Source organism: Callithrix jacchus, chromosome 16 (genome assembly GCF_049354715.1).
Source record: "Callithrix jacchus isolate 240 chromosome 16, calJac240_pri, whole genome shotgun sequence".
In the NCBI taxonomy this organism is placed as follows: Eukaryota; Metazoa; Chordata; class Mammalia; order Primates; family Cebidae; genus Callithrix; species Callithrix jacchus.
This window is the reverse complement of record NC_133517.1, coordinates 72,928,094-72,938,443: the sequence shown is the minus strand read 5'-3', so window position 1 is coordinate 72,938,443 and position 10,350 is coordinate 72,928,094. Positions and strand designations below refer to the sequence as shown.

Sequence of the window (10,350 nt, the reverse complement as noted above, 5' to 3'; positions counted from 1 at the left end):
GGACAAAGTGGGTGGATCACTTGAGGTCAGGAGTTCAAGCCCAGCCTGGCCAGCATGGTGAAACCCCATCTCTACTAAAAATACAAAAAAATTAGCTAGGCATGGTGGTGCATGCCTGTAGTCTCAGCTACGTGGGAGGCTGAGGCAGGAGAATGGTTTGAACCTGGGAGGTGGAGGTTGCAGTAAGTCAAGATCATGTCACTGCATTCCAGCCTGGGCGACAGAGCAAGACTCTGTCTTGAGATATCAGAACATCAAAATATTTTGTTAAGTTCTGGGTCTTGTTTACTTAGTAAGTATCATTAACTTATTCTCTGAACCATAAAGGTCTTCTGAAGGAGAGTGCTTAACTTCCTGGGAATGGAATCCTGTAGGTTTTACTTCACTAGGCCTTTTTCAAGATGGAGTCGCTCTGGTTTGAATCCTTCTGATATATTTTTCTCCTCCCTTTTATAAAGGGACCCTTAATTCTAAGGGGTGCAGAGAGACAGAAGTCTATCTTCAGAGACATCTTCAAGCTGAACAGAGGTAATGATATTCCTCCCTAACCACTGGGATCCCTTATATTTAGACTGGAGAGGGGTTCACTCAGCAAGTGTTGGCATGGAGGGGACCAGTCATTATTGTGACTTTCAACAAAAGGTGAAATCTGGAAAATTAGTAAGTGTTCAATATAAAAAAGCTATTTAATAGGTTTACCTTGTTTTCTTTCCTTTTCTCTCTCTCCTTTTTTTTAAGATGGCATTTTGCTCTTGTTTCCCAGGCTGCAGTGCATTGGTACAATCTCGGCTCACTGCAACCTCTGCCTCCCAGGTTCAAATGATTCTCCTGCCTCAGCCTCCCAAGTAGATGGGACTACAGGTGTGCACCACCACACCCAGGTAATTTTTGTATTTTTAGTAGAGACAGAGTTTCACCATATTGGCCAGGCTGGTCTGGAACTCCTGATCTGAAGTGATCCACCTACCTTAGCCTCCCAAAGTGCTGGGATTACAGGTGTGAGCCACTGCACCTGGCCGTAATGGCCCATTTTAAAATCTGGCCAGCTGGAATAAATTTGCTCCACAGCTTGTGTATGCAAATGATCTAGGGTGCCTGTGGATCCACATAGATAGATAGCCAGGTTTAAGGTCTTCTGCTGCACTGTAAGAGTTATGTCAAGAGTACCTAGCAATAAAGCCTGATACTTTAATAACCACTCTCTACTCATCTATTGGTGCCTTTTAGCTTCTAGAGCCCCTGTTACTTGGTATGGGGTCAAAACCTCCAGATGTTGTCCCAAAGTTAATTTATTGTCTTCATCTACCAAAAGAGCAGTTGTTACAACTGCCCTGAGACATCTGGGTCATCTTGAAGCCACATGGTTAATTAGTTAGAAAAATATGTCATGAGGCCAGGAGCAGTGGCTCATGCCTGTAATCCCAGCACTTTGGGAGGTTGAGTCACGTGGATCACGAGGTCAGGAGTTTGAGACCAGCCTGACCAACATGGTGAAACCCCATCTCTACTAAAAATACAAAAATTAGTCAGGCGTGGTGGTGGGCACCTATAATTCCAGTTATTCAGGAGGCTGAGGCAGGAGAATTGCTTGAACCCAGGAGGCAGGGGTTGCAGTGAGCTGAGATTTCAACACTGCACTCCAGCCTGGGAGACAGAGCAAGACTCTGTCTCAAAAAAGAAAAAAGAAAAGAAAAGAAAAGTATGCCATGGGTCAAGGGACATATTCCTGTTTCTGGACAAGAACACTTAGGGCCATTCCTTGTTATTCAGCCACATAAAGAAGAATAAGTGAAAGCTATCCCTAAACCCACAGGGAAGAACTGTCCAAGTAACCACAGAAACCAAATTATTATTAGGGTCAGTCATTCAAAAGTAAAGACCACAATAGAGGACTCAGCAAAAGAAATGTCTCACTTGGGAAGGGAAATGAAAAAGGTTTAGAAAGGAATGTCTAAGGCAAGCAGGCCAAGATTTACATGGCCTTGCCATCTGTAAACAAAAAGTAAAAGTCATTCCATTAGCAAGGAGATGAAAAAGAACCACTGGAAAGCAACCTCTGATTTTCCATCCAGGAGCAGTTCACCTATGGGGGACTGGTATAATTGCTGCCAGGCTTAATCTTTCACAGTGGACCTTTTCGTTTAAAATTTGTAAATGAAATTACAAAATTCAAAATTCCAAGTAATCTTTTTTTTTTTTTTTTTTTTTAGAATGAGTCTGTCACCCAGACTGGAGTGCATTGGTGTGATCTTGGCTCACTGCAACCTCTGCCTTTTGGATTCAAGCGATTCTCCTGCTTCAGCCTCCCGAGTGGCTGGGACTATAGGTGCACGCCGCCATGCCCAGCTAATTTTTGTAACTGTAGTAGAGACAGGGTTTCATTATGCTGGCCAGGCTGGTCTCGAACTCCTGAACTTGTGATCCACCTGCCTGCCTCAGCCTCCCAAAGTTCCAGGATTACAGGCGTGAGCCACTGTGCCCAGCCTCAAGTAATCTTTTCAAAGAAGGAGAGACAGTAAACAACACATTGAAGTTGACTAGATATAGGGAAAGTAAATATTGCAGAGCCATTTGTCCCCAATGTCTTTTAGCAACATTCCAGAACAGACAGGCAAATGGCCCATAACCCAAAGGCAAACAAGGAAAAGGCAAGTTAAAAACCTCAGGACTGGTCCAACGAGGTCTCTCTCATAAAGCAGCAGTGAAGCATAGAAAGCAATCAGGGAATTGGCAAGTGGCAGCTTTGGGAATGCTCTTACAGAGAGCACAAGAAGGACGAATCCACAGCGAAAAATGGTTAACATCACATCATGCTAAACCCATTTTCAGCTGTGAGGGGCCTTTAACCCTCCCAAGTAGGCCTCAAACCCAATCTTAGATAAGTGTCCTTGTCCTTCATTGGTATAAAAATGAATTCCCCCACTTATGCAAAGTCAGTCAGTTGGTCCTGTGCAGTCTATTTCTTTCAGATTGAAGGTCTCACCTTAGTAACGTCCTTGGGAGTTGCCACAGGAAATGTTAATTAATTAATTAAAAGGAATTTTGTTCCGGACCTGAAAAGCAGGTTCTTGAATCTCAGGCAGGAACAAATTCAGGGCCAGTCACAGAGCACAGTGAAAAAAGCAAGTTTATTGAAGACTGCTCTATTACAGAGTAGAGCGTTCTCAGAAAGCAAGAGGAGGACCCCACACCAAAAATTATATAGCTAGCTAAGAATAATGGTTTCATGTGCTTTAGTACAACAGCTTGTGATCCACTTGTGACAGATTATTAGTACTGTTATTCTCTGTGTAACTACTGCTTTTGGCAAAAATTTATGAATATATTATTATCTTTAAAGAGAAACCTATTCTTAAACTAGAATGCTTTCTGTTCTGACGATATCAGGACATCAGGACATTTCCTTAAGTTCTAGGTCTTGTTTAGTGAGTAAGAATCATTAACCTGTTCCTTGAACCAGAAGGTCTTGTACGGGTCCAGGTTCGTGGTGTCTTGAACAAAGAATTGGACAAAACGCACAAAGCAAGGAAAGAATGAAGCAACAAAAACAGATTTATTGAAAATGAAAGTACACTCTACAGGATGGAAGCCGTCCCTGCACAGGGATTCGAGGGCCCATTTATAGACTCTTCTGGGGTCCAAATACTCACTAGAGGTTTCCCATTGGTCACTTGCTGTTCACCCCATGCAAATGAAGTAGTGGCCTGCAATCAGAGGCCAAAGAGAAGCTCCAAAGTTGCACTCCTATGCAAACATCTGATTGCAGGTCATTACTTCATTTGCATGGAGTGAACATCAAGTAGCCAATGGGAAACCTCTAGTGGGTATTTGGATTGATTGGTGGCTTTCTGCAACAAGTCAAAGGTACTTTCAATTTCCCATCTGCCCTGCAGAAAAGCAAGGGAAGTAGCCTCTGGTCCTTTTGTTACTTAGGCATGGAAAGTTGGGATTTTCCTTTTGATTTAGTTCTAGGAATCAGTGTGAATCAGCCTTAGGTTCCTTGCCTCCAGACCCTATTCTCCTGCTTAGGATGGAGAGTACTTAACTTTCTGGGAATGTAACCCAGCAGGTTTTGCTTTATTCAGCCTCTATTCAAGGTGGAGTCACTCTGGTTTGGACTCCGCTGACAGTAGGAATGAAGTAGAAGTGATAGGATTTCTTTAGATATTTCAAAGCATTTCTATAATTTTCTTTTGTTTTTGTGATGAAGTCTTCCTCTGTCGCCCAGGCTGGAGTACAGTGGTACAATCTCTGCTCACTGCAACCTCTGCCTCCTGGATTCAAGCGATTCTCCTGCCTCAGCCTCCCAAGTAGATGGAACTACAGGTGCGTGCCATCATGCCCAGCTAATTTTTGTATTTTTAATAGAGATGGGGTTTCACCATGTAGGCCAGGATGTTCTCATCTCTTGACCTGGCCCACCTTGGCCTCCCAAAGTGCTGGGATTACAGGTATGAACCACCTAGTGCCACCAAGGTATTTTAAAGCATTTCAACAGGTATTTAGTATTTATGAGCTAACCAACTTGTTACTTTGTATCTTTTTAAGTATCTACTCTTTACTAGTTATTGTCTAAGCCACTATAATGTCTCTACTCACTATAGCAATCTTCTGAAGATTAGATTCCATTTTATAAGTAAAGATTCCAATTTTGAGCCATGATATGATTTATTGGCGCTCAGATCCTTCTGACTTTCAAATAGTTGTTTCTTGGACCATAGGACAGTGGAATGGTGATGACTATATCTGCATGAAAAGCGAATGAGGAAGATATATCTGACTCTTCACTTTCAGCAAATAAGGTGCTGCTGATGCTAACCTGAGAGCAGCACTAGGCTATGGGAAAGCTTTCTCCAAATTCGGATCATCATTTTGTTACAGAAAAGGGGTTCTGATCCAGACCCCAACAGAGGATTCTTGGATCTCACGGAAGAAAGAATTCAGAGCAAGTCCACAGTGCAAAGTGAAATCAAGCTTATTAAGAAAGTAAAGGAATAAAAGAATGGCTGTTCCATAGACGGAGCAGCTCCTAGGGCTACAGGTTGCCCATTTTTATGGTTATTTCTCGATGATATGCAAAATGAGGAGTGACTTATTCATACCTCCCCTTTTTAGATCATATAGGGTAACTTCCTGATGTTGTCATGGCATTTGTAAACTATCATGGCGCCAGTGGGAGTGTGCAGAGGTCACTCTCGTGGCCATTTTGGTTTTGGTGGGTTTTGGCACTCTCTTTAAATGCAACCTGTTTTATCAGCAAGGTCTTTATGACTGTATTTTGTGCTTGCCTCCTGTCTTATCCTGTGACTTAGAATGCCTTACCGTCTGGGAATGCAGCCCAGTAGGTTTCAGCCTCATTTTACCCAGCCCCTATTTAAGATGGAGTTGCTCTGGTTCACAGAGCTCTGACAATTTCATGTTCATTTCTCTCTTTGGATTCATGAGCAGCACTGAAAAGAGTGCATAAGGTTTCTGGAGAATACCAATTTGAAGTCTTTTAGTCCATAAGGTTCCCCGTTACAAATTTCCTCCTAGGCTGAATAAAGTAATGGTTGACCACAAAAAAGATGGCGACTACAGCTTCTCCGCGACAACAAGACGCCGTTCTCCAGCAATCACATCAATACATATAGTTCCGGTCTGTTGCGCGTCATTTCCGGCACTCGCGCGGCCGTCTTCCTTATCGCGCCTGGGAATTTAGGCTGGTGAGGCGACTCTGAGGAGAGGGAGTATTGCTGAGGTGATGGAAGAGAATGTGGTCGTTAGCAACATGGAGAGAAAGAGTGAAAAGTCTGTGGGTGTTGTTGCAGTCGTGACTGAGCCTCGGTTTACCCAGCGATGCAGGGAATATCTCGAGAAACAGAAACTCTTTGATCGACAGCACCGTGTGGAAAAGATGCCGGATGGCTCAGTGGCGCTTCCGGTGCTGGGAGAGACGTTTCCAGAGCAGTACCTGCAGGAGCTGAGGAATCGTGTTGCCCCAGGCAGTGCCTGTATGCTGACGCAGCTCCCTGATCCTGTTCCTTCAAAGAGGGCCCAGGGTTGTTCACCTGCCCAAAAATTGTGTGTTGAGGTGAGTCGCTGGGTAGAGGGCCGGGGAGTCAAGTGGTCAGCCGAGTTGGAGGCTGATTTGCCCCGATCATGGCAACGGCATGGTAATCTCTTGTTGCTGAGTGAAGACTGTTTCCAAGCCAAGCAGTGGAAAAATCTGGGACCGGAACTCTGGGAGACCATTGCCTCCGCACTTGGCGTCCAGCGTTTGGCAAAACGAGGGCGGGTATCACCGGATGGCACTCGAACTCCAACAGTGACGCTGCTGCTGGGTGACCATGGTTGGGTAGAGCATGTGGATAATGGTATCCACTATAAATTTGACGTGACCCAGTGTATGTTCTCCTTCGGAAACATCACTGAGAAGCTTCGAATGGCATCACTGTCCTGTGCTGGAGAAGTGCTGGTGGATCTCTATGCAGGGATTGGTTATTTTACGTTGCCCTTCCTAGTTCATGCTGGTGCTGCTTTTGTCCATGCTTGTGAATGGAATCCCCATGCTGTAGTTGCTCTGAGAAATAACCTTGAGATCAATGGAGTAGCAGATCGGTGCCAAATACATTTTGGAGATAACAGAAAACTGAAGCTCTCAAATATTGCAGATAGGGTCATCCTGGGGCTGCTTCCCAGCTCTGAAGAAGGCTGGCCCATTGCCTGCCAAGTGCTGCGGCAGGATGCTGGGGGCATTTTGCATATCCACCAAAACGTGGAATCTTTCCCAGGGAAAAATCTTCAGCCTTTTGGGGTCAGCAAAATAGAGAAAGAGCATTGGTCTTATCCTCAGCAAACTGTCACCAACCAGTGGAAAAATGGAGCTACCAGGGATTCTAGGAGAAAAATGCTGTCACCAGCCACCAAACCAGAGTGGCAGATGTGGGCAGAATCTGCAGAAACTCGAATCGCCACCCTTCTTCAGCAGGTGCATGGGAAACCATGGAAGACACAAATTCTGCACATCCAACCAGTGAAATCCTATGCACCCCATGTGGATCACATAGTCCTGGATCTGAAATGCTGCCCCTGTCCTTCAGTTGGCTAGAGGAGGTGGATCCTGGGACACAAGGGGTCCATGTGCGAGTGGCCCTTAATGTATCAGTTCAGTCCAGGTTGTCATCCCTTTTGTCCCCTGGTGATTGTTTTTAACATTTTGTAGTCCTGAAAGCAGGCTCTAGATCAATTCAAATGATTTTATTTGTCTTCCATTGATAACATAGAAAATGAAATACCTATTTGGGAGAAGTAGCATGGCCCATTGAAATGAGGCTCATCTATGCAATTATAAATTACAAATTCTGACCTCAGTTCTGACATTGAGGTTTCAGTATGTTTTGGCCTTGGATTTCGTTATTTGCAAAATGAGAGTTTCTTTGAACTCTCTCAAGTAGCTATTTATTAAGCAGCTATACCCAGGACATTGGTTATTTTAGAGTGAAAGACACAGTACTTTTTCCAAATTTCTCTGGTTTCAATATAGAAAATTAGCTGGAGGAGGGCCAAGATGGAAGCAGGGAGACCAGTGAGGAGGCTTCTGTGGTTGTCCAGGTCTGAGGTGTTGGTAACTTGGATTAGGGTGGTGGTAATGGGAGATAGATGGATATGAGAAATAAAATTGACAGGACCAAGCAAAGGAATCAGAATTAAGTCATTAACATGATGCTGCTTTGTTATTATGACTGACTAAATTAGGGAGAGAAGGCCCTTCTCTTGCAACAATGGCAGTAAGGACAGGTTGGTGCTGTTTGTGTTATTCAACAAATATTAAGTGCCTACTATATACAAAAGCCACAGAAACATAAACATCCATTAGAGAGAGTTCCTGTCTCTGAGGAACCCACAACCTAGCAGCAGAAATAACACATATACTGAAAGACTTGGAGTGCAGTAAGGTAAGTGCCATGAGTGACAGCATGTTGTAGGAATCCAAAGGTGGGAAAGAAGAGTTCTCAGAACTGAATAGAGAAGTCTTCAGAGAGGCAGTGTTTGATTTGGCTCATGAAAATTGGGCAAGACTTTGATGGATAGTTTGGGAGTAGAAAAAGGCACTAGTAGAAGAGAATAACAGATGCAAAATTAGAATCCTCAGAAAATGGTATGTTGTCATTAGATAAGTTTGGAACAGAGGAAGCAGTTAGAGATGTGTTGAAGATGGGGGTTGTTATAAGGATTAAAAAGCACTGTGTCTTGTACACAGTAATCCCCTAGGGAGATGTTAGCCAGCATGTGATCCCACCACAAAGAAAAAAAACAGCCTGCTTATTTCCATTTCCATCTCACAGAGTGGCCTCCCTGTGTTACCTTAATCATCTCCTCTTTTACATAGTGGGTTTTTCCTCACTTTTGTGCCCACAGCTTGCTCTCCTCAAACTAATGCTAAAGATACCAACCTGGAGGTTGAGCCAATATGGGAAAGGAGGAGTCCCGACAACCATATTCAGGAGTCTCTCTCTCTCTCTCTCTCTCTTTTTCTATATATATATATATAGACATATATGTCAGTATAGGCTGTGTGTTTACAGTGATGAAACACTGACATGGCTTTACCCCTCCTACCCTCACTTTCCCCTTTAAATACTGAAGCCCCCAAAATCCTCTTTGGAAAAAGTGTGGGCTACAGATCCTTTTTCCCATGTGTGTCCTCAACCTTGGCAAAATAAACCTCTAAACTGACTGGGACCTGTGAGGGGTTGCTGTAAGTCTGGCCTACTTGAGGCAGAATGCAATTATTTTCAAGTCATTCACTGATTAATTAGGACATACTGTGTACTCTCTCCATTAAGCACTGTGCTTGGAGCCAGTGACATAGAGATGAATAAAACTGAGTCCTGCCTGCATGGGATCACTATCTGGTGACATGGATCCAGAGAAAACAATGTCAATGCTGTTTACTAAATGCTTAGATAGAAATAGACAAGGGTTTTTATGGGCACACATAGGAAAGGCAGCCACCCTCATTTGAGGATCTGGATTGAGAACTGGACAGGGTGACTGGGAAGGTGGGAGCAGGGATGCCTAAGCAAAGGAGTGTTAAAGAATGAGCAGGAGTTAATGTGTGAATGGAAGCAAATAAGCCTCCCTTAAGCTTTTTCTCTACTTAAGCATGTTCATTTACCTTACAGTTTTCTTTGAGAACTTGCTGGATTGCCCTGGTTGGGAAGAGGCATCTTATGGAACCAAGGAAAAAAGACTGAAGGGTTCAGGAGGCTCGTGGGGTTCTTATCATCTCAGTCCAGCAATTGGTATAAGCTCCCATGAAATTTGTAAAGGCTTCCCATGCAAGCTTCACTATTAGTTGCCAGTCAGTGCAGCCACTTGAAGAGATATAGTGATTTTAAAAAAAATAGTAATTTTAAAAAACTCCCTCAAACTTGAGCTGCTTTAGTTTTGTGATTCAAAAAAAATTACATGAGTGTACTAATATATGAATACAATATGTGCCTTTGAAATACACAAACAGGCCAGTTGTGGTGGCTCATGCCTGTAATCCCAGCAGTTTAGGAGGCTGTGGTGGGTGGATCACTTGAGGTTGGAAGTTTGAGACCAGCCTGGCCAATATGGCAAAACCCTATCTCTACTAAAAATATGAAAATTAGCCAGGTGTGGTAGTGGGGTCCTGTAATCCCAGCTACTTGTGAGGCTGAGGCAGGAGAATCACTTGAACCCAGGAGGCAGAGGTTGCAGTGAGCCGAGATCATGCCACTGTACTTCAGCCTGGGTGACAGAGCAAGACTCGGTCTCAAAAACAAAAAACAAACAAAACCATACATTAACAGAAATTAAAAATGGTAAGAAACAAATAGGATTTAAATTTCATTTTTTTCTACCCTGGGCACACGTGACAAAATCCAATATACGTTGTTCTGAACAGCCTCAGGGTACAGCAACTGTATATTGCAGAAGCTGTAAAACTAGTCATTTTCAAACTAAATGATTATTTAAAATGAGGACAACTATTTAAACATGTTTAAAATAAACATCCAACCCTGTTCACTTGAGAAACAGTTTGGCAGTTTCTCAAAATGTTGAACATAGAGTTATCATATGACCCAGCAGTGGATTGACCAAATAAATAAGACATATGTGATAGAGGTATATATACCAAAGAAAATGCAAACATATGGCCACACAAAGGCTTGTACATGAATATTTATAGCAGCTTTATTCATAATAACCAAAGTGTGGAAACAACCCAAAAGTCCATCAACTGATGAATGAGTAAACAAAATGTCCTCTCTATACAATGGAATCTGTAAAAAGGATTGCAGTACTGACACATGGTTTCTAGATGAACCTTGAAAACAT

The 10,350-nt window shown here is 43.2% G+C and overlaps 1 protein-coding gene across 1 annotated transcript; it reads left to right on the top strand.

The window, feature by feature from the left end:
• Positions 1–5,658: 5,658 nt before the first annotated feature.
• TYW2 (tRNA wybutosine-synthesizing protein 2) lies at positions 5,659–9,831 on the top strand. Its single transcript, XM_002759244.7, has one exon. The coding sequence runs from the start codon at positions 5,744–5,746 to the stop codon at positions 7,088–7,090; it is 1,347 nt and encodes a 448-aa protein (XP_002759290.2). The 5' UTR covers positions 5,659–5,743; the 3' UTR covers positions 7,091–9,831.
• Positions 9,832–10,350: the final 519 nt, after the last annotated feature.

What these genes read in the sequence shown, in the direction of transcription:
- TYW2 (XM_002759244.7), top strand. Translation starts at nt 5,744, where the DNA reads ATGGAAGAGAATGTGGTCGTTAGCAACATGGAGAGAAAGAGTGAAAAG.